At 38.7% G+C, this 20,445-nt stretch overlaps 1 protein-coding gene and 1 long non-coding RNA gene across 5 annotated transcripts in view; one reads left to right on the top strand and one right to left on the bottom strand.

Annotated features, from left to right (window-relative positions):
- LOC309720686 overlaps nt 1-5,238 on the bottom strand; it is a 70,203-nt gene extending 64,965 nt beyond the window's left edge. For both annotated transcript variants that reach the window (XR_014280554.1, XR_014280555.1), the window contains exon 1: nt 5,023-5,238. This is a non-coding gene — a long non-coding RNA (uncharacterized lncRNA). The remainder of the gene's footprint in view (nt 1-5,022) is intronic.
- On the top strand, nt 5,046-10,595 carry LOC309720685 (G-protein coupled receptor 26-like). Of its 3 annotated transcripts, none has more exons than XM_082557817.1 (4): nt 5,046-5,111; nt 7,010-8,587; nt 9,122-9,235; nt 9,902-10,595. In XM_082557817.1, exons 2-4 carry the CDS (start codon nt 7,914-7,916, stop codon nt 10,176-10,178), a joined length of 1,065 nt encoding a protein of 354 aa, XP_082413943.1. In that variant the 5' UTR covers nt 5,046-5,111; nt 7,010-7,913; the 3' UTR covers nt 10,179-10,595. The 3 variants fall into 3 exon arrangements, with proteins under 3 accessions (XP_082413943.1, XP_082413945.1, XP_082413944.1); XM_082557819.1 differs by lacking the exon at nt 5,046-5,111 and adding an exon at nt 5,270-5,313; XM_082557818.1 differs by lacking the exon at nt 5,046-5,111 and adding an exon at nt 5,360-5,397.
- The last annotated feature ends 9,850 nt before the right edge of the window (nt 10,596-20,445 follow it).

The following is a 20,445-nucleotide window of genomic DNA, read 5'->3' as shown; positions in this document are numbered from 1 at the left end:
CTGGTGTCACAACATGAAATTTTTAAACACATTGATGTATAAAAAGTTCTGAGTCAGTTGCCTGTGGTCTTCTATGATCGACACAATTATTAAATCATAAAATTAACAAAATACTCAAGAGATAATTAATCTCTGGACCCCATTTCCCCATTCAATTGTTTATTTTATCAATTCAAAATGATGAAGACGGTGTGTTCAAAACCAAACAAGGCTGTACAAAGCAGAAAAACAGAGTATTAAAAACACCAATTTAAAAATAGGATATTAAGCGACGAGAGCAATACGAATTAAACAGCAACAAAAACAAAAGCTATATTCACACAGTGTTAAAACTGTATAAATAAAGATGTATCTTAAAAGTGGAATACCTTTTTTTAAAAAGGGCAGTGGAGAAGTGAGTCTAATATGCAGAGGAAAGCTTACTGGAGAGCTTTTAGGGCCACAACAGCAAAGGTACAATTTCCCGTGTCTCTCAGTCTTGATCCTATGGCCAGATTCCCCATGTCTTACTGAGATCTCTAAATTTTATATCATCATGTTTTGTTATTGACCTGTCTGCAGAAAAACAGACACCTACAATGTTTCTGTGTTAAACAAGCCATGACTGCAAATGCATCTCCAAAATCTGCATACATCCTGCAAAATTTCAAATATCAGTGACTACCTAAATTTTGAGCTATCCCTGATCCTATTCTGAAACCATATTCTACAATTTGACCTAAAAACAGCTTTGCAGACTCATTTAAAAACCAAAACAAATAACAGTTTGTTCTCTCCTCCTACTTAAAAGGAGGTTGACCTGCAGGCTGCACGGACTCACAAAGTTCACTTGTTGACTTGGCCTGAAGGCAGGGCAGCTGTTCATTTTACTGCTAATGGAGTGCCACTGACATTACTTTAATGAGACAGCACTAATGAGTGTTGACAGCTCAGACAGCACCCACTGCATTAGCTCACCTCCACCAGGTTCAGCCTTTAGAGCGTCAACAGAGCCGAGAGCGCCCTCCTCTGGACAAAAAAGGACATCACCAGAAGACTCAAAGGTGCTCCAGGGAAACGATTCCCCCTCTCCCTTCCTGTATCTGCCCCCATTAATATAAAAAGGTAAAACTGAGTAATCTTCTCATAATTGTATGCAATGTAATTTAATAACTAAAACTATTAAGAAAATGTACCAATAGTCACATTAATATAATTTTAAAAAAGTTTTAATGAATTATTCAGAATTGACAATGTAAATTTTATTTGTAGCAAGAATATTGTCACACGGTTACTCTTGTATTTGAATAACAGTCATTCCCTTCTTACCATTTCTTAATCAGTAGAGGGAAGCACTGCACCAGAAAGCAGATTAACAGAATCTCTACCATGCTTTAGGTGAAAAGATGTCCAGTGTTAATGTTACAATGAATTCCTAGCAAATATTCCAGCAACATAAGCTTGAGCCTGTGCAAGTGTTGCTTTTGTAACTACAGCAATCTTAACTGTCAGGGAGGAGCAGGTGACTGACAGATCAGCACATCCATCCACCCACATCAGGTTGGGCGTGATGCTACTGCTGTATGACAACAGTAGCTTCTTATCACATGGAGGAGATGGCAACAATCCTACTTTCCTCTTTTACCACAAGGGGACGCATCCTCCACATACAATGCTGTAGGTTTAAACAAAGGTGAAGTACAGCCTCTGACAAAACAAATATGAAATCAACACACCTGGAGGACGTTCATTCAGCTGATATGACACAAATGTATTTTTGTTTATTTTGGTTGAAAATTCAGATTTATGTCATTAATGCTACATTTTTTCCAGATCAAGTAGAGGATGAAATTATGAAATCATTTGATGTTGATGAAAAACAACACTAAAAAGCCTGCATTTCTAAGACAAATACCTGCACAAATCTAAATATCCAAACAGTCTGCAGCTAAAAACAGAGCAGTTTGCAGTCCTTATTAAACAGGACCTGGCTGATTGAAGGGAACTGTGGTCTCAACAAGAGATATACGAGTTGACACAATGGAAAGGATTTTACATCTTGTTTAAAAGTGAAATCCATCATAGGTGGGACAAAAGATATTGATTAGTTAAACAGGAAATACAAAAAAAGAAAGGTTATAAAAGGAAAATGTATGGAAAGAAAGCAAAGCATAAGGACAGAAAAAATTAAACATGATTCCCTGAAAATAGGAAATGAGCAAAAAAGGAAAACAAAAGAGAAGAAACAGAGACAGCACTCAATTTCTGTCAAAGCATTGTCGGAAATCTTGTAGAGCTAAAGAGAAGCAATTGTGTACTGTGGATGATCTGGAATGGGCGCAGAGATGACAATGGAACAAATCCAACACTTTTGTCTGATGCCGTCCCAATGAAACAAAGATGAGCATCTAATGAAAGCAAACAAATGTATCCACAGTCATTTATCATACTGTGGTGCTTACGATATGAAAGGACCAGTAGAGCAGCCTTAATGGTAAATGAAAAGGTGTGCACTCCTATCATGGACACTTCTCTCGCTCTACCCATAGAAGTAGATATAGTGACATCGCAATGACAAACAATCAATCCAAATGAAAATTTAGGTTGAAAACTGAAAAATGTTTTCCTCCGACATATTGCGGTGGAAGAAGTTTTTGCTGAACATGCTCCTGTTGTTGTTCAGCACAAAATGGAGAGGATGTGAAGGATTGTCCAATTCTGACCATAACTTCGACAGCATCCTCTTTTCTGAAACCTCTGTCAGAAAGCCAGGCTCCACACCCACAGCATTACTGGCCTTGTGAATCCGTTTATTGAGTCTGTTGTAATCCGCTGCGCTCAGTCTGCTGCCGTAGCACATCACTACATAGAGGATGGCGCTGGCAACCACAACCTCATAAAACATCCCGAGCAAACAGATGTTAAAGCACCTCAGTCGTCTCAGAAAACAGAGGTGGCTTTTGTTTTAAACAAACCCCACTTTACTGTTAATGTGAACGCCGACATTTCCAATCCTCCACATCATTATTTAAAATAATTGAGTTTAATATGTTTCAGGAACCACATTGTTCAGCTATTAAACAAAAATAGCTTTTATGGTCAGAGAGGCAAACAAAGAAAATGAGTTTACATTAACTGTCTGAGCATCCTGAACTGAAACATTCTCAAGGTTATATTCATTTGTATATGTTTTCTGTTGCAGCTTTCTGCAGCTAAAAAAAGAGAAAAACATATCCCCACTTTAACACTTTACTTCTATTGCTATGTGAATTATCAAGTCAGAATATTGAACTTATAGTATTGAACTTAAGACATCACCTATAGATATTAAAATGCAGAAATGTAATTGTGCACTTCTCTGTCAAAAGGATGAACCATGACATTGTCTAGCAGTTTGGCAATTTATGTGGAAATGAAACTGTGCTTAAAAAAAGTGATATGGCTCCAAACAGAGAAGAAGAACAAAAGACAGCCTGAAAATACAAAAGAGCCAGTTCGGGCTGCAGTCAGGCATTTTTTTCTGGCAATTTTTAATTGCCATAAGAACTGAAGGTTAGGTTAGGAGCAAGCAAACACACACACACACACACACACACACACAGTTGTAGGTGCTAGGAGAGACCAGAAGGATAAAGCAAAGCCTCATATGTCCAGATTATGAAGGTCCTGACATGTACCATCGTGACATCTCATTAAAACTTACCCAGCACTCCATTTAAAAAGGCTAGTGGAAGCTGCTTACTGTCGCGGCTGTGTACAGCGATGTTACACTCATTACCAGAGAAAGGACATCAAAGCAGATGGGCGATGGGTATGATTAACGGAGCCTGGAATGGCTGCAACAATTTATGTACAGCCAAGAAACAACCAGCCATTTGAGGTTTAGCCAATATTAAAACCAGAGCTTTGCATGAAGTGTAAATTCAACATGAAAGCAATCCAACATCTGAAGAAGGCAGCACACTGAGAGGGAGCACAGGTGTACTGAGTAACTGACCTAAAAATATACAGAGATGGGAAATGTTATGATTCTCCTTTAAAGGTCATCAAGTTTTTTTTCCTTTAGCCAGTAGCATGTTCGGTGTGACGAAGCAGTAACTGTGCAGATGGACACAGGAGATGTCCAGCTAAGCAGACAAACCAATGGCACAGTCAGTTTTAATTAGTCGATTCATATAACTACACGAAAACAAACAAGGCCGCCTGCAGAGAACGTAAATTGATGAGAACAGGCTTAAATCACGGTGTCCCATGTGGCATTAAGCTTGCTGTCGCTGGATACTGACCTTATTCAAATTCAAAATTAATATTCTACACTGTGATGCATCCAACCTATGTGGATGAACTCCAGACTGTGATTTGAATGCCAGCAAGCCCCTCTCATCCGAGATGGAACTCAATAATACTGGGTGAGAAGGCATACATGTCCAAAATACTAATGTAAGTTCATGAGAGCGACACATTCAGAACCAAACACGGTATTTGCAACCAGGCCTCATCCTTATATTAATCTCTAAAAACAGTAATATTATATAAATCTAGCGATCAAGCAGGATGCAAAAGCCAATATTTAAAAGAAGATAACAATTGAGAATTGACCACTGTGGATAGCAACAATCACACAGTTTGAATGCGCACACAACAACTGAACAGGCACCACATCGCCTGAAAACATAGCAAAGCCATTAACCAATCACAAACTGCATCTAAACAGCAACAGACACTTAAACGACTCATTTGAAAAGACCTTAGAGACAGATATCGGCAGCAAACACGAGAAAACTTCTGGTGTGCGTTAGCATATTACTCAATGATTAACCAAGCCTTCCGAAACCAGGGGCATTATTATTATCAGGTCAAATGCGACCTTAGCATGAATGAAGACACCTGCATTAATGCGGCTGAACACGCCAGCAAGGAAGAGCCAAACATTGTGAAGCACTTTGTCAACACAAGAGCGACTTTTGTTTCAGTTGTGCTGCTTTAATGTTTGTTTGTGTATTACAGCAGATTTAAAATGATTTAACACACACAGCCATCTACCTGTTGCTTGAAGCGCGCTCATCTTGTGTTCACGCTGTCTGGTCGTGGTGTCTTTTTCTATTCCTACCATTGGATGGCGCCAGAGAAAGGTATTTTCAAACAGAAACAAAATGAAAGCATGGATTTAATCCTTTGTGTTTTTTTGGTCAGTCTGAACACAAATGAAGAAAATTGAACTAAATCAAAGGTTTTAGAAATTACTTCTGACTTCTAGTGTCTGCAGAGACCATTGGGTGATTCTTTGTGTGGCCATTTGGAGCTGTAACCTCTCACCTCATTAACTCAGTCTGTGTAAGAAAATGAAGTTGGACTTTATCTTGGCTTTGGGAGCACCAGGGAGAATTGATGTTCTTTGTGGACTTACCATCTGCTCCTGTATGAAAAAGTTAAAAATTTCTCTCTCTGTGGTATTAATTAAAAAATCAGTGCCCTGCTAGATATTTGTCATTACCTTTAATTTATAAGATGGCTAGACAGCTGCACATGTGACCACTGTTCTAGCAAATAGACTGGCTTCTCACCTTGTAGCTGGACAGTGGGGAAATCTTTTTCAATTAAACACCATACATCAAATCCAAGCTTTTAATTTTGGCCCTGAAGCTAATCTGAGTTAAATGATTTTTGTGGAAATTAGTAATTTTAATTTGCACCTTTACTGTGCCGGTCTCACTGAACAGGTTAATTGAAATGTTCAAAGAGCTCACATGTGTGGTGGATGGCGACAGTGGTTAATGACTCTATACTGTGTATTTAAAGGATATGTGGAAATAGAAACTGCTATATGACTAATATTGATGCGATGGTCACAAATTACATTTGTCACATGAACAGTCTACAGGTTTGTAGTGTGAGATTGGGTTTTTTTTTTTCAGATTGTAACAGCAATTTAATACAACACAGTAACTGCAGCATGACAAAGATGTTAATGTTCTCGTTGTCTGACCTCCCTGATTCACCCTTGACATAAGATTTAGCATGTATCAAAACACATACAACATATAATCACTGCAACTCATTATTCACCACTTTCATTAGTCTGATCTAGTTACACTTAGTGATTTGTAAAGAATACACCATATTTTCCCTTTCAGTGCTCTGCACAGTTGTCAGCCTTGTACCATATTATTCAGTGTGAACATTTTCACATAATAGGGTAAATCTGTAGAGCCATTAACTTTGTGCTTCACTGCAAAGACTGCTGTAGCCTAAACGTGTCATTCTCTTTTCTTTTTTTTTCGTTTGGCTGTTAACTGAAATGAAAAGAGGACACTGCATGAATATTTAATTCTTTGTTGTATGTCTGAAGCTGAACTTTCTGCATTCAAAAGTAGGCATCATGTTGCATTTGAACTACTTTGGATAGATAGAAAAGAACTATCACACATATATTAGTGATAGTGAGGGACAGCGATAAAGTAAAATAATATTTCAAATGTATGGGTAGTGAAGGATATCTGTACAGACCTATAGTGCACTGTTATCAGCATAATATAGGTACTAAGCGGAACTCTACTGTGCACTTTTTCACATTTCCTTTGTATTTTTTTGAAACCTCTAAATCTTCACTGAAATCAATTTGATCTACCTTTATGTAAAAATGTTGCCATTATTTACAACCATTGATAAACAAGAAAGCATTTATGTGGGTCATCTTTTCTATATTTTAATACCTATGTGCTTTTCTGAACTCAAACAAGACTATTTTTTAATTCACAAAGATGGCAAATGATGTATACAGTACATCATAAATTCACTATTCCCTTACTTCCAAATCACCATTTTAAATGCTGAACTTCAGATATAATCTAAACGCATTTCTAATTGTAAAGCTTAAATATACCTTGAACAATCTTGTAAAGAAGACAGGAAGGAACCGAAATGTCTTCTAATTCAAGATCTTTAACCACACACTACACACACACACACACACACACACTGCTGATCTATTGAAAACACAGTATCTCTAACAGTGTGCCTTCCTTTGCAGGGCTGGGGGATGCACGCGGTTCTGTTTTGTGCCAGAGGCGGTGGTACTGCTGCACTATGGACTAATACCCTGGATGTAATCCAGCTGCACTGCGTCCAATTAAAGCACCACGTAAAGCTTTGAACACTGGGCTGTTACTGCTCCGGTAACTCAGTTCTCGCAACGATTTCTGAGCTCTGGGCAAAAGTGTATCTGCTGTGAAATGTTAATAAAGTGATGATAGTGTTGCCATTTAATCTCGTCACACTGACTTGCAAAACATTCAATTAGCTATTTAAATATTTTAAAGCTTCTATTTTTTCCCCAAACCCCACAAAAACATTTCATTACCAAACTCCAGATTTCAACGTGACGCTTATGACATCAGCATTACCACCAGCCACGTAATCGTGCGTCGCACTTCTATTTTTACACTAAAAAGCTATTTTTGAACGAGTGCACCAGCGTGCTTCAGACGCTGGCAGTAAAAGACAATAGACTGTAAGTGCTCAAACACAGCGACTGCTTTAAGCACTTTTTGTCCTTAAAAAAAGCCGTCCATCATGTCAGTGCGCAATTGCGCAGCAGGAACCCCCGATGTGTGAGACCAGTGACATGACCACTGAAAAAACTACCGCAGCGCCGCAAGAGAACCAGCCTCCTACTGTGACCCCATTCCAGTAAAGAAGACTTCTAAATTCCCCCACAGTAACAAGGTGAGCGGTCTCTGTGCGAATTTCCCACAACCCCATCTTCGACGCTGCTGGAAGAGTAGCTTCGTGTAATGAAGACGTTCGTATACCGGTGAGGGTAAGCAGCATGTTCATCTGTTGGACTCATATACGTTGTGTCCACAACTCACGATGACAGCTCGCATCAGGACTATGGATGCACTTTTCAAAAGTCTGGGTTTCTGAGAGGAAGCATGATGGACGCAGCGGACATAGTTGCCTCTGTGCTGGTTTTGGGGATTATTGTCGTGTCGCTGCTGTCCAACGTTGTGGTGCTGATCTGCTTTATGTACAATCCGGAGATCCGTAAACAGGTACCCGGCCTTTTTATTCTCAATTTGACGTTTTGCAACCTGTTGCTGAGCGTGTCCAACATGCCACTAACTCTGATCGGGCTCATCACCACGGGCCACCCCGGGGGCAGCGGTTTCTGTCAAATTGTGGGTTTCCTCGACACTTTTCTCACCACAAACTCCATGTTGACCATGGCAGCTCTTAGCATCGATAGATGGGTGGCGGTGGTTTTCCCGCTGAGCTACCACTCAAGAATACGGCACCGGGATGCAGTGATAGCTCTAGGATACACGTGGATACATTCACTTTGCTTCTCCACGGTGGCTACCTGCCGTTCCTGGGTCGGCTACAACCACCTTTACGCATCGTGCACGCTGTGCAGTGTGAGAGCGAAGGGAGCCGGGACGCAGTTCATCATTTTCACCGTGGTTTTGCACTCTCTCACTTTCCTTCTCACGCTGATCGTGCTGTGTGTAACGTATCTCAAAGTTCTCAAAGTTGCGAGGTTTCACTGTAAACGCATCGACGTCATCACTATGCAGACACTGGTGCTGCTTGTGGATATCCACCCCAGGTAAACAAGCATTAGAGATGCATTCGCTCTAATCCACCTGTCCTTTTAATACATGTGTCTTTTAATAAAACATTTCCACCCATTGTTATTTATGTTATCCAGTGTGTCAAACAATCATTTGGATACTTTGGAGGTTAAATCATTCTGTCAGCAAATTGTGATTATATAAGAAAACCTTTATTTAGTGCATTTATTTAAATCAAACAGAATCTTTACAGATTCACTAGCTGTTATAAAGCTGTCCATCATATTGATAATGTCTATCAAAATTTGTAATCAAATGTTGGACATTTGATTGAATAAAATAACCACATTTGATTCCTAGTAACAGAATTGAAATGCTCTCTCTTTGTATATTTTCTTTTTATCTCTGTAGTGTGAGAATCTCTGATGTAATTGTCTTAGATAACAGTGCACAGTGTACTGTTCTCTTCAAGTCTGCCTCATATGTCTTCTCTTTTGACTGCTTAATTATGTTTGCATGTCTCTGGTAATGCATACAAGGGAGATAATCTTACCTGTGTGCTTTGACAGTGTACGCCAGAAATGCTTGGATGAACAGAAGCGGAGGAGGCAGAGGGCCACCAAAAAAATCAGTACATTCATCGGCACATTTATGGTGTGCTTCACGCCTTATGTCATTACAAGGTGACGAGCGATGTATAATGCTGCATGGTTTGTGGATGTGTATGTGTGTGTGGGTGGGTGGGAGCAGAATCCATGTTTGTGAGAGATATTTACCACCATACTGTCACCAGAAGATGTGAAGGTTTCGTACATTTTTCTTCATTTTGAATCAAAAGATTAAAAATACATTTTTAACAACTGGCATCAAGGAGATATTGGACTACAGCTAATGATCAAAAGCTTATCAAGTACAGCAATACAGATGGTGGTAACTACTGTATGTGTACGATAATATTTTAAATATTTAAGCTACTACATCTTTACTTAATTCTTTACAGTATAACGTGCACTCACTGTTTGCACTTGCTGTTAATAACAAGTGCAAAAAAAAAATGCTCTTGCTGGTTTGTCCAGCCTTTATTTTGATGTAATAGGAATTTAAAAAGAAATCATCATTTGCAAGAACTTGAGAATCCACAAAAGCCACAGCCATCTGTTCAGATTCCCGAACATAGTGATGACATTTCAGTGAAGTGAAATGAAGTGATGACATTTTCACAGTACTGAGGCACTGGTGGAGATTCATTAAGTGTTGTAGATTTCTTCCATTTCACTCATGTAAGAAGCTGCACTTTGTCCATCAATTGTATGTGACTTTTCTTCCCATGTTTTCTCTGTTTGAGGTAGAATTGTAGAGCTTTTCATCCCAGGACCCATAAACTCTCACTGGGGTGTGCTGTCCAAATGCTTGGCCTACACCAAGGCAGCAAGCGACCCATTTGTCTACTCACTGTTGCGTCACCAGTACAGGAAGACCTGCAGCCTTCTGGCAAACAAAGTCCTCAAGAGGAGCACGTTCAACTCCTCCTCACTCAGGATAGAGAACAATGCAAGGAGAAGTGACAACTCCTCCAATGCAACCAACAATGTCCAACCACCGACCGAAAAACCCCTCGGCCAGTGAACGTCAACACAGTGACAGGTGAAGTGTTGATCTTGGATGCTGACATTTTCTTCTGAGTTTGAGATAACATAAAAAGTGATATTATAATATCAAACGTTTCTCATGTAATTACTTGTTAAGGGACAAGATATTTTGTACTTTTTATTGTGAACAAATTCAATGAAAAGACCAAAACCAGCAATGTGTTACTCCGCATCTCCATACTTTATTAATTTGCCACCGTTTCTGACTTAGATAGCTAAATGCTAAGATTGTGCTGCTTTTTTCGCATCTGTATTCCTGAATGCAAAAATGCATTGACCGTTATTGACAGTGACATCTCTTTATTTACAGCAGATACCCATGTTCGTGATTACAAGAAGTATGTCACACAGTGCTACTTACTGTAGATGTGTTTTTCAATTATTATTTGTTAACTCTCAATAGAGTAGGTTTATTGTGGGGAGGGGGGGGGGGGGGGGGGATGTAGGCCAGCTACGTTTGTAGACTTTAATGGCATTGAGGATTTAATACAAGTGTACATCTTTTTCTGCAAAGGTCTTGGACCTGTTTTTCGTGATATAGCTTTGTAGCATTCTGGTAAATTTGTGTGAAATACCTAGACTGCTGTGGCATGGTAATCTAGTGACTGTTTCAAAGGCACAAACTGCAGCGCACGTGAACAGCGCCCCATCTCCAAAATGCAGAACGAAGGAACAGAAGTATCTGATTACCTCAAATCGATGTATTTATAAGTTATATTGTTTGGAAAAAGATGCTCAAAGTGTTGTGTTCCACCTAAAGCGAATGGCTGCATGTCTTGACTGAAATTCAAGCATAACCTCTGACCTCACTCATGATGAAGAAAGCTGGATTAAATACTTCATGTGTTCATGGAATCATTTAAAGCAGATGATATTTTAAAGTTGTGTTGCACCACACTGATAGTTTTATTGAAAATACTGTACAGTATAACTGTGAGGCCTGACTTCTAAAGTGCCTATGAAGTCTCTGATTGAATCACAACTCAACAGAGGGAACACTTTTCTCAATGGTTGTGTTATGGTAAAGTGTGTGATTTTAATCCTGTTAAGTAGTCCGTTTTGTAAGTAACGTTTATTTTGTAATACAACCTCGTTATTTGGTTGCGTAAGGCAGCACAAGGTGAAATGTTATTGAATGTGGTAGCAGCTATTCAGTAATGTGTAATTAACATTTGAGCTCATGTCATATGAGTGGCTGTGCGATATCTGTGTTGTAAGACAACACTGACTAATCAGGATGTTGTGTTTTTACTTTACTGTGACAATATGAAGCCTTTAAAAGGCAAAAAAAAAATCTATTTATTTTTGTCAAAACTGTGTCTGAATTTTGCTAATACGTTTGTGATGATATTACAATAAATGCTGTGCATTTTGACATTTGAAACTGTGCCAAGCTGTCTTCTTAAACATTTATCATCTGTATTTTTATTGAGATGATGCATAGAGAATTCAGCAAATCTGATCTTGAACAATGCTTTACTATAGCACCAATCTTCCAACACCTTTATTCTCCCACGATGATTAAGTCATGGAGAAATAATAATTAACCCGAAAAATCATTTAAGGGTCCCTCCCACTACTGCTGCTGTTGATGTGGCAGCAGAACAAAGACTTTATACAAAAGCATCAGGATTGAAAGTTAAAGGCTTTCTTAATTGCAGAGCTTCTAGAAGGAGTGGGAAAAGAATAAAAGAAGCCACGAAAAAGGATGGAGGTAGGCATTATCTCGCCAAATGCTGTGGCAGTTTTCAAAGGTCCCTTCCATCTGTGTCATCTATCCTACTTAAATCCAATGCAAAACAAATTGAATCAAAAAATTTGAAACAATCATGTCTTGTCATAAGACAAAACTGCCCCCAGTAAATTGAATTATTCACCAAAAGGGCAAAAGATGAGCTGACCATATCACTGTGAAGCACACCAAGCGAGGGCAATTAGCTGAAAGTATTCAGTGAGTTTGGAAGGAGCCCCAGTCTGGAGGTGTGTGCATACCACATCTCCCTGGGAGATTTAGTGAGTGGGTAGTGTAGTGGCAGACACAAACCTGCCATACACGAAATGCTGTGTACAGACCTAGCGATTAAGTCACTGTGCGTGGGAAGGACAAGAAAGCAGAGGAGGAAGAAGAAGAACATGAGTTTGCTGGATGACTTCATGCGACCCGAGTGTCAGGGCACGACGAAGGAGTGGCGCTCGCTACAGTTCTCCCACTCCGACAAAGTAAAAGTTGTTTGTGTAAAAAAAAACATTTACGACCATGTGAGGTAAAAATTCAGTTCAGTATCAAAGGATTTATGGTTTTATGTGAGCTTTAAACGCTGTACAAATTTGACTTCCTGATCAGATTATGTCAGGTCTCTTAAACTGATCAAGCTCAATTTAAAATGTCAGTGCAGTCACCGTCTTTACAGTGTTGTCTGAGTTTATTGAACAAGCTATAACAGGTCATCATACCACAATAGTAAAGTAGAAGTAGATTGCAGGAGATTACACAGAATACAGTATGTGTGTGCAAATTTATCATAAAGGACAAAGCTCATAAACAAAATATTAATAACTCATAAAAGCATGCAAACATGCCAGACCTCTAAATTCCTGAAAATATGCAGTGATGAAGTTTTAGAGCTAAAGAGCCACTACAATCTAAATGTGGCATTTCACACGGGTGTTTTAAAAGACTGTAGCAAAATAAATTGGCTGTCAAATTTGTGCAAGACTGCCACAGTAGCTGGAGTCACCCGTGTGCTGCAACCTCTTTTAATCAGCAGCAGCTACAGCGAGCTGAATAAGAAAAGAATCACCGTGCACACACTGAGAAAACGTAACTGACTCATCTTTTTAATTTCTGTTAGACAATCTTTCACCGTGAGCTCCCTCTGATCTGCTCATTAATTGCAGAAGCACATAGAAGGGTTTACATACAGTATCCGTAGATGTTTAAACATGACATATCCGAGGAAAACAGCAGATAATGATGATAATGAAGGCATGACTTTCTATTATGTCCCCTTGTCTCACTAGGCCTCTATTCTCTAGTTTTCTTTGTCTTTAATCTCCAAGTATTCCTTATATAGCAGTTTATCCTAATCTCTTCCAGTAAATCTACCAGACAAACCACATAATGTGAATCATGGGAATGTTGGTCTTAAATGTCAAAGTTTTCCCCATGCCCTTAAGCAAACAGCCTGCCCTGCTCATAGATGTAATAAAAAGACCATCTATTTTTGTCCAGGAATGCCGCATTTGTTTTGTTTTTTTCCCCTGGGTTTTTTTAATTTATTTATTTATATTTTTTGTCCCCCAAACCACTACAGAAACGTTTAAAGAGTATCACTGCCTTCAAGCGAAAACCTCATGCTACTGTTTTCAGTATCTTCAAGGACTTCATGGTTAATTTTAACATTCCACAAATTTATAAAGGCAATAATTCAAAATTTAAAAATTAAAAAAAAAATCTGATTTGAAAGCTTTTCACATGATAAAATTAATGAGCAGCAAGAGTTATTTGTTTTGATACCATGGATAACTCACCATAAGGACAAAGTCCACACTGCGTGTTCACGTCTGCAGCAAAAATGTCAAGCAAATATTAAATTAATAGCATTACAAGTCTGTTATGCTCCAGCCATCTGTTCAGCATGTAAACATTGATTCTACTGCTTATGGACATGCCAATATCTGTTTATGTATCTGCATATTTTGAGCATTAACTGAATACTGATGCCCACTTGCTTTTCCAAAGTGAGACAAATTTAAACTATAAAAAAATGATTTAAGATGAGTGATCAAGGAGCTCACTTTCACAAACTGGCTCAAGCTGCAATCATGTGAAAAAGAAAGTTTTATTCGTAGTCCCATGAAAAATAAAGAGCATCATTACTGAGCAGTAACTGAGGGTCAGTAGCAGCTAGGTCCTGCTAATTAAATGCACTTAATTAACTGATTATCAGTAAGTGTGACCACTAGTTTTGGCATTTTGTTAGTGTGGAGCATCTTGGTGTGTGTTAACACAGTACTACAATTTTCCCAGGAGTGGACATCCCAGCAGACTAGCCCAAAGGTCAGACAATACTCAGAGAAACTACAAAAAACCCACGTCTACATTTGGGTCAGATCTTAGTTTGCAGGTTAAATTTAATGACAGTATAACAGAAAAAGGCTGAACTAGCAAGGCTTGTTTGGAAGGGCTGGAGAAAATCTCATCTCTCCTAAAAGAACATGCCAGCGTTGCTTAGCTTTTCAAAGTTGCATCTGAACAAAAGACATAATTTCTGGGACAATGTTGCTTAATGCACAGCACCGTGTCAGCAAATCAGCACAAACACTTCCTACCAACTGTCAGGCAGTGGTGGAGGGGTGATGTTTGGGGTATGACCTGACAACCCAGTATCACAGCAAAACGTGTTATAGACATGCCCGTTCCTCGTGTCTATTTCACACTTTGCCTCTCCAAAACATGAAATGGAGACGCATCTAGAAGAGACCAGCAGACAGAGGTAATATATTTAAAGCCAAGACGTCGGTAGTGAGCAAAAAACATAAAAAGTGCATCCCAGAGTCCTTAAAAAGCAGAAATGATTAAGCTAGTAAAGGGTGAATTGAATGAGGTGGACCAGCGTGTCTATGACATGTTTTGCCATGAGTAGCAAAATATGCTGGAGTCAAATGTGAGGCCATCTGTCCAACACCTAAAGCTTAGCTGAAACTGTGTCATGCAATGGGACAATGATCCCAAACACACAGAATAGCTGAAGGAGAAAAGACTCAATGTGCTGCAGTGGCACAATCAAAGTGAAGACTTCAGCTGATTGAAATGCCAGGACTTTCAGAAAGCTGTTCATAAACAAATGCCTGCAAACCTCCATGAACTGAAGTAATGTTGTAAAGAAAAAACTCCTCTACGACAATACGACAGACTGATAAAGTAACGCAGTGGCTTCAAGTTATTGCTACAAGTGGTTCTACATGTTATTGTATTATGTGGAGTACTTAGTTTTTCACAGGATTCCAAAGTCCTGTGAACTCTTGTGTGAAAAGAAACAAATCCACACAAGATGTTATTTTTCATTAAAAGATAATTTATCAAACATAAACCACCACAAACACCAAAAAGGTTGAGTGAACTAGACAGACAGCAATTCATCTAGGCCAGCTTTTACAACCTGGAAGCCCCAGGATAACTGCAGTGGCTTATAACCCTCCCTTGTCAACCAGTCATCATCAAGAGTAGGCCAGGACCACCTCGGAGACAGTGGGAGGGGTGACATAGTCACCAAATCCAACAGAGACCATATCTGTCCACCTTAAATTGAATTGTAATCCATCCAATAGAGACCAAAATAGACATTTCATTCTGAAGCACAAATGTCAACTCAGACTAGTGATTGTGCTGTATAACCACAGGAGTCAGTGGCATTCATCCTCTCGAGACCAGTCACCCTGTGTAATACATTGGCAAGCCATCAAATAGTTCAATTTTCAATGATCATAAACACAAAAGGATCAAGTTTTATTTATTTATTTGTTTAAATAAAAGTCATCATGATGATATCGGAAAATTGGTCAATTAATTTTACTGGAAAAACACATTAATTTAGGGTAATTTTATTCACTCAGATTTCCCGTTGTTCTGGAATGGTTCTACATCACTAAATCATATCACTCCATCTATCCATCCATCCATCTCCTCTCTTAGTCACTTATCCAGTTTTAGGCTTATGGTCTCCTGAGAAACAGTGTTCGTAAAAACATGCAATATTTTAAATGTTTTTGTTTAGAAAAAAGTTTAAATAAAAAAGTTTTTTGTTTGTTTTGTTGCGTTTGTTGAAAAGAATGATATCAAAAAACAAATTTTCCATGACTTCAGACAAAAACATCTGCTAATGCAATCCCCACAAAAGTGTTATTGTAGCTATAAGATATTGTTATTAAGACTTCTTTCAAAGGGCATTTGTGGTATGATTTTCATGTGCTACACACAAGCTCTAATTAAGAAGTACAGACATTATCTTGCTAGCACATGGTACAACGTGAGAACCACATTGTTCCAGAGTCAAAGCAATAAAAGCACTAATGAACCTACTGTAACCCCATTTGGTCTTTATGCAAACCTTGACTGTTGTCCAGCTTTGAGAAGTACACTACCGGCACCGTCCTCAGAATAATCAAAGAGTTTCACGGTGCATTCACTGTGCAATCAATTAAACATGCATGTTTTGAAGAGATATATGCTTCTTTCAGATCTGTGCATTTCTAAATTTTGACAGGAAAAGACAGGAGGGAACAAAAGACTCATGCACATGTATGATAAAGGAAACATGAGACCTCACTTCAAGTACTTCCTCTTTCTCCTGCAGCTTCTTCTTGTCTGAGTCACACACACAGCTGAGTAATGTTGCCCTGAATCAAACAGAAAGCTCCAGAGGTGGGAATTCTTCTACACTTCTTAAAAATAGATCAGAGGGTAAAAGATGCTCCACATTTTTTATTCCTCATCAAAATTCAAGACAAGGCAGCAGAAAGGTTAAGGTGTAACCACAAAGCTTTTATTTGCAAGTGAATAATAAAGCTAATCTATTTAAATACAAATGCTTGCTCCAGGTGTTTATCACTGCTTCTTAAAGAGTACTCCACAGTACTCTGTGATTTCCTGCTTGGCCACTTTTAAGGCATCATGTGGATATGGTAATGTTTTGGTGACTTTAACTGTGCCAGCTGCTCTGAGAGCATCAATGCTGACAGTTAATGAGAGGATGATGTATGTGGCTTCAGTGTTCAGACTGAGTCATTTCTAACCATCTGCTTCATGATCACGAGATACAATAACGGGAGAAAGTTGGGGTGAATTTGCGATTTTTGTGCATAACAGCTTTTTGTCAAATGATTGATTTCATTTTGATTTATTAGGATATTTTACATTAACAACAAAATATAACTCAGTATGAAATAATAGATTTCGTTATGAGGTGTAGCTTTGAAGCTCCGTGTTTGCGAGTCGGCTTTTGAAGGTATGAGTTGATAGCTGAAAGGTAAATACTGTAGCTTGCAGCATACAGATGGATGAATACATGAAATATAGACTGCCATTCGATGAGGAGGGTTATATCAGATGGTACTCTGCAGTAAAACAAATTCAGGTTGTCCTATTAACAATGTGTGCATGTAATATAAATTGATCGAGGTGTTACCTCAGCTATAACCCAACTGCACCTGCATCTGGAAACTTTGTGTCAGACAAGTTAAGTCTGGTTTTAACAAACTGCCGACAAGCTTACAGCAACAAATGCTGTCTGTGCTCCCCGAGTCTTTTTCTGACCTTCATGTTTCGAGTTAGCATGCAGCCCATGTTTACCCATCCTGCCAAGTATACAAGGCACATATTCAGACAGCTGCCTCCTACTTCACTGATAGAACACTGCATCCAGACTCCCATCTTACTCAAATCCATTAATTTCACTCGATAGTGTCTCAATTTTAATTAAATCCATTTTTTTAATTTGTCACACGCTGTTATCAAGCTACAGTGGCACTCTACTGATGTAATTATGCAAGAAAAACTGTTGTTTTCAGTCACATACCCATTCAAAGCAGCGTACTTCTATAATATCTAATAAGCACACCAGTGCATCACTAGCTTCTGTCATTTTGATATAAATCCTTCAGATAAACTTTAGGCTATGAGCCAATGCCATGAAATGCGCCTGACAGGTATTTCCACCTTTTTCATTACCTTGCTGTCAGCTGCAGTGAGGGTTGTGTGTGATAAAAATGTGCCAAAGACCCAGTGTGACATGTGGTACCATTAAAAATCCCATCAGACAATAATTGAGACCAAAGAGGGGCACATCTAAACTGACACAGGGAGGACGTTTATCCTTTATGAGGTGAGTGAAAGCTCGCAGAAGGTTAAAGCAAAAGCAGAAGTGAAGAAAACAACAATGGTTATATTATAACATACTGCATTGATAGATTCATGGTCCGAGAGGGAAAAATATGTCCACTAATGCTGAGTGGAGCAATATGAAGAATAGAAATAGAAGGGCATTTAAACGTAACAGGATGTGACTGTCGCTCACTGACCATATATGTCTTTTTCCAGCCTTGTTCCAGTCAGTCAATACCCTCAAATGCTGAGGAAATTTCCGGCAGAAATGTAAGGAGGCTGCCATTATAAGAGGCAGAAAAAACCCAAAGAGAGGGATTGTGAATCTATCAGTAGAACTGCGAACAAAAGTGATCCATGTAATTATTCTTTCAGACACCTAAGAGCCCACGGCTTAGGGAAAATCCATCAAGTCATTTCATTATCGGAGAGACGTCAGCATTGAAAAGAACTGGAGACAATGGAGCCACTTTCTGGAGAACTGTGGTTACACATGAATAAGCCTCTCTCACAGAGGTCAAATGAACATACAAGCTGCGAAAAGGAGAATCACTATCGAGTGAAAATACTTGAGAACAATGGTTGAGAGGCACCTACAATTGCTGATGACCTTCTTGTATATTTCCCATTGTGAAAACATAAGTGCATCCAGGAACAAAAATGTAGTGATCTGAGAAGAATTTGAAAAGCATTCCAGTTCCGTGCTCAGTACTTAACCACATCTTGAAAGGACACTCCTTTAGATCCTTTTCATTGCACGGTGTTATCAGTAAAGGACACAAAGCAGTTATGTCTATTTACATCAGCTTGAGTACAAGTGCAAAGAACAAGTTCAAAGCTTTGTTGAACCAAGTGAAACTATGCTCACAGCACAGTTAAAATTTTTTTTAAAAACTCCTGGTTTCTTCCACTGGACAGCGTCTGCATGGGTTTTGTCTCAATACTCAATTTTCCTCAAATTTTGAACACTACACTCATCAAATGAAGTGGAAAACTATAGGTGTGAATTTGTGAAAACCTTTTGAAGGACTCTAAACGTGCCAGCACGTGGAGTATATGCAGTGTATGTTAAATTTCCTTGCAAACACAGAACGTGCAACATGTTCCACAGCAGAAGCACCATCAACACCATCCGCCATCCATTAGCTGATATGTGTGATTGTATGAGCGAGTTTGGATGCACATGTAAAGAGAGGGATCTAAAAGGGAAAGCAAATAAAAGCTGGCATGACATTAACCTGAGAGAGAAAGGGAATCATCATGCAATCATCGCCTGCTGTGAACTATGAAAGCTTCTTATACATTTACCCTGGTCCAGTGGTCACACTTCTCACTAAAAGGCAAAAGAAAAATTTCCAGGCTGCTGATAGATTACCGGCAAGAAATGCTACCATAACGTGTGTTATGGTAGTATTGCAGGGGCCTTGCACTGAGTGCTGCCAGAAAAGCTTTAAATCTGCATATATTTGGCAATCTACTGAAAGGCTATAATATCTTTCTGTGAAAGGATTTTCTTTAATTTGGTACTTTGATGATGATGGTAAAAATCATTTCCACATGATTAAGGAACATGATAAAGAGATATTCATATTCCTCCTTTATTATCTAATAACTCACTTTTAATAACTGTGTTTATTAATAGCACCAACAACAAAGATTCTTGTTTCTCACAAATCTGAATCATCATTCAGCACATCATCACATTACAAAAGCAATTATCAATGCATTTTAAGTTTGGCATACTGTAATTATTTGTGACGAATGAGGAGGATGAGTCAGAGATAAAGCAGTGCAGCAGCACAGATGATAGTTGCACATTGACCTTGCTTGACTGAACAAAGAGTCTTGGTCGATGACTTTATAAATAGACATGTTCACTTTATGTGATTCAGAACGATATTTTTTGCATCCCCGTCACGTTTCCTGTCACACATGATACATCCAAATTAATTGAATCTTCTTTAATCACTCACACTTCTGTGTACTTGTCAACATCATAATATCACTTTGTATCAGTAGAGTAACGTGTATTTCTTGCCTTACCAGGAAAGAATAGTAGTTTCACAACAGGAGACAGAAGTTCTGTAGTGGATCTTTGCGGGTTAAAATCCAGAGCAATTTCTAAGCCTCGATCAGTGTTGTGAGAGCCGATGTAGCCATTTATGTTTCACACATGAAAAACTGGGCTAAAGTACTGAAGACTGCGATTTGTGTCCTGTTTTAATCCAAAAGTCAACGATGTTTTGTATTTAAGCATGACTACAATTATCTTATAAATATAATAGAGTAATGTGCAAAAAACTAAGTCACCTTTAATTCTTCAATATGTTTTGTTAGGAAAATGAGAAATTGGTGAAGAGAT

Source organism: Aulonocara stuartgranti (assembly GCF_965226115.1).
Source record: "Aulonocara stuartgranti genome assembly, chromosome: 13".
In the NCBI taxonomy this organism is placed as follows: domain Eukaryota; kingdom Metazoa; phylum Chordata; class Actinopteri; order Cichliformes; family Cichlidae; genus Aulonocara; species Aulonocara stuartgranti.
Note: the sequence above shows the minus strand (reverse complement) of the source record. Positions and strands in the feature narration are given on the sequence as shown.

What these genes read in the sequence shown, in the direction of transcription:
- LOC309720685 (XM_082557817.1), top strand. Translation starts at nt 7,914, where the DNA reads ATGATGGACGCAGCGGACATAGTTGCCTCTGTGCTGGTTTTGGGGATT. An exon ending in CTTGTGGATATCCACCCCAG is followed by an intron (nt 8,588 to 9,121) that starts GTAAACAAGCAT and finishes GTGCTTTGACAG; the next exon opens with TGTACGCCAGAAATGCTTGG. An exon ending in ACGCCTTATGTCATTACAAG is followed by an intron (nt 9,236 to 9,901) that starts GTGACGAGCGAT and finishes TGTTTGAGGTAG; the next exon opens with AATTGTAGAGCTTTTCATCC.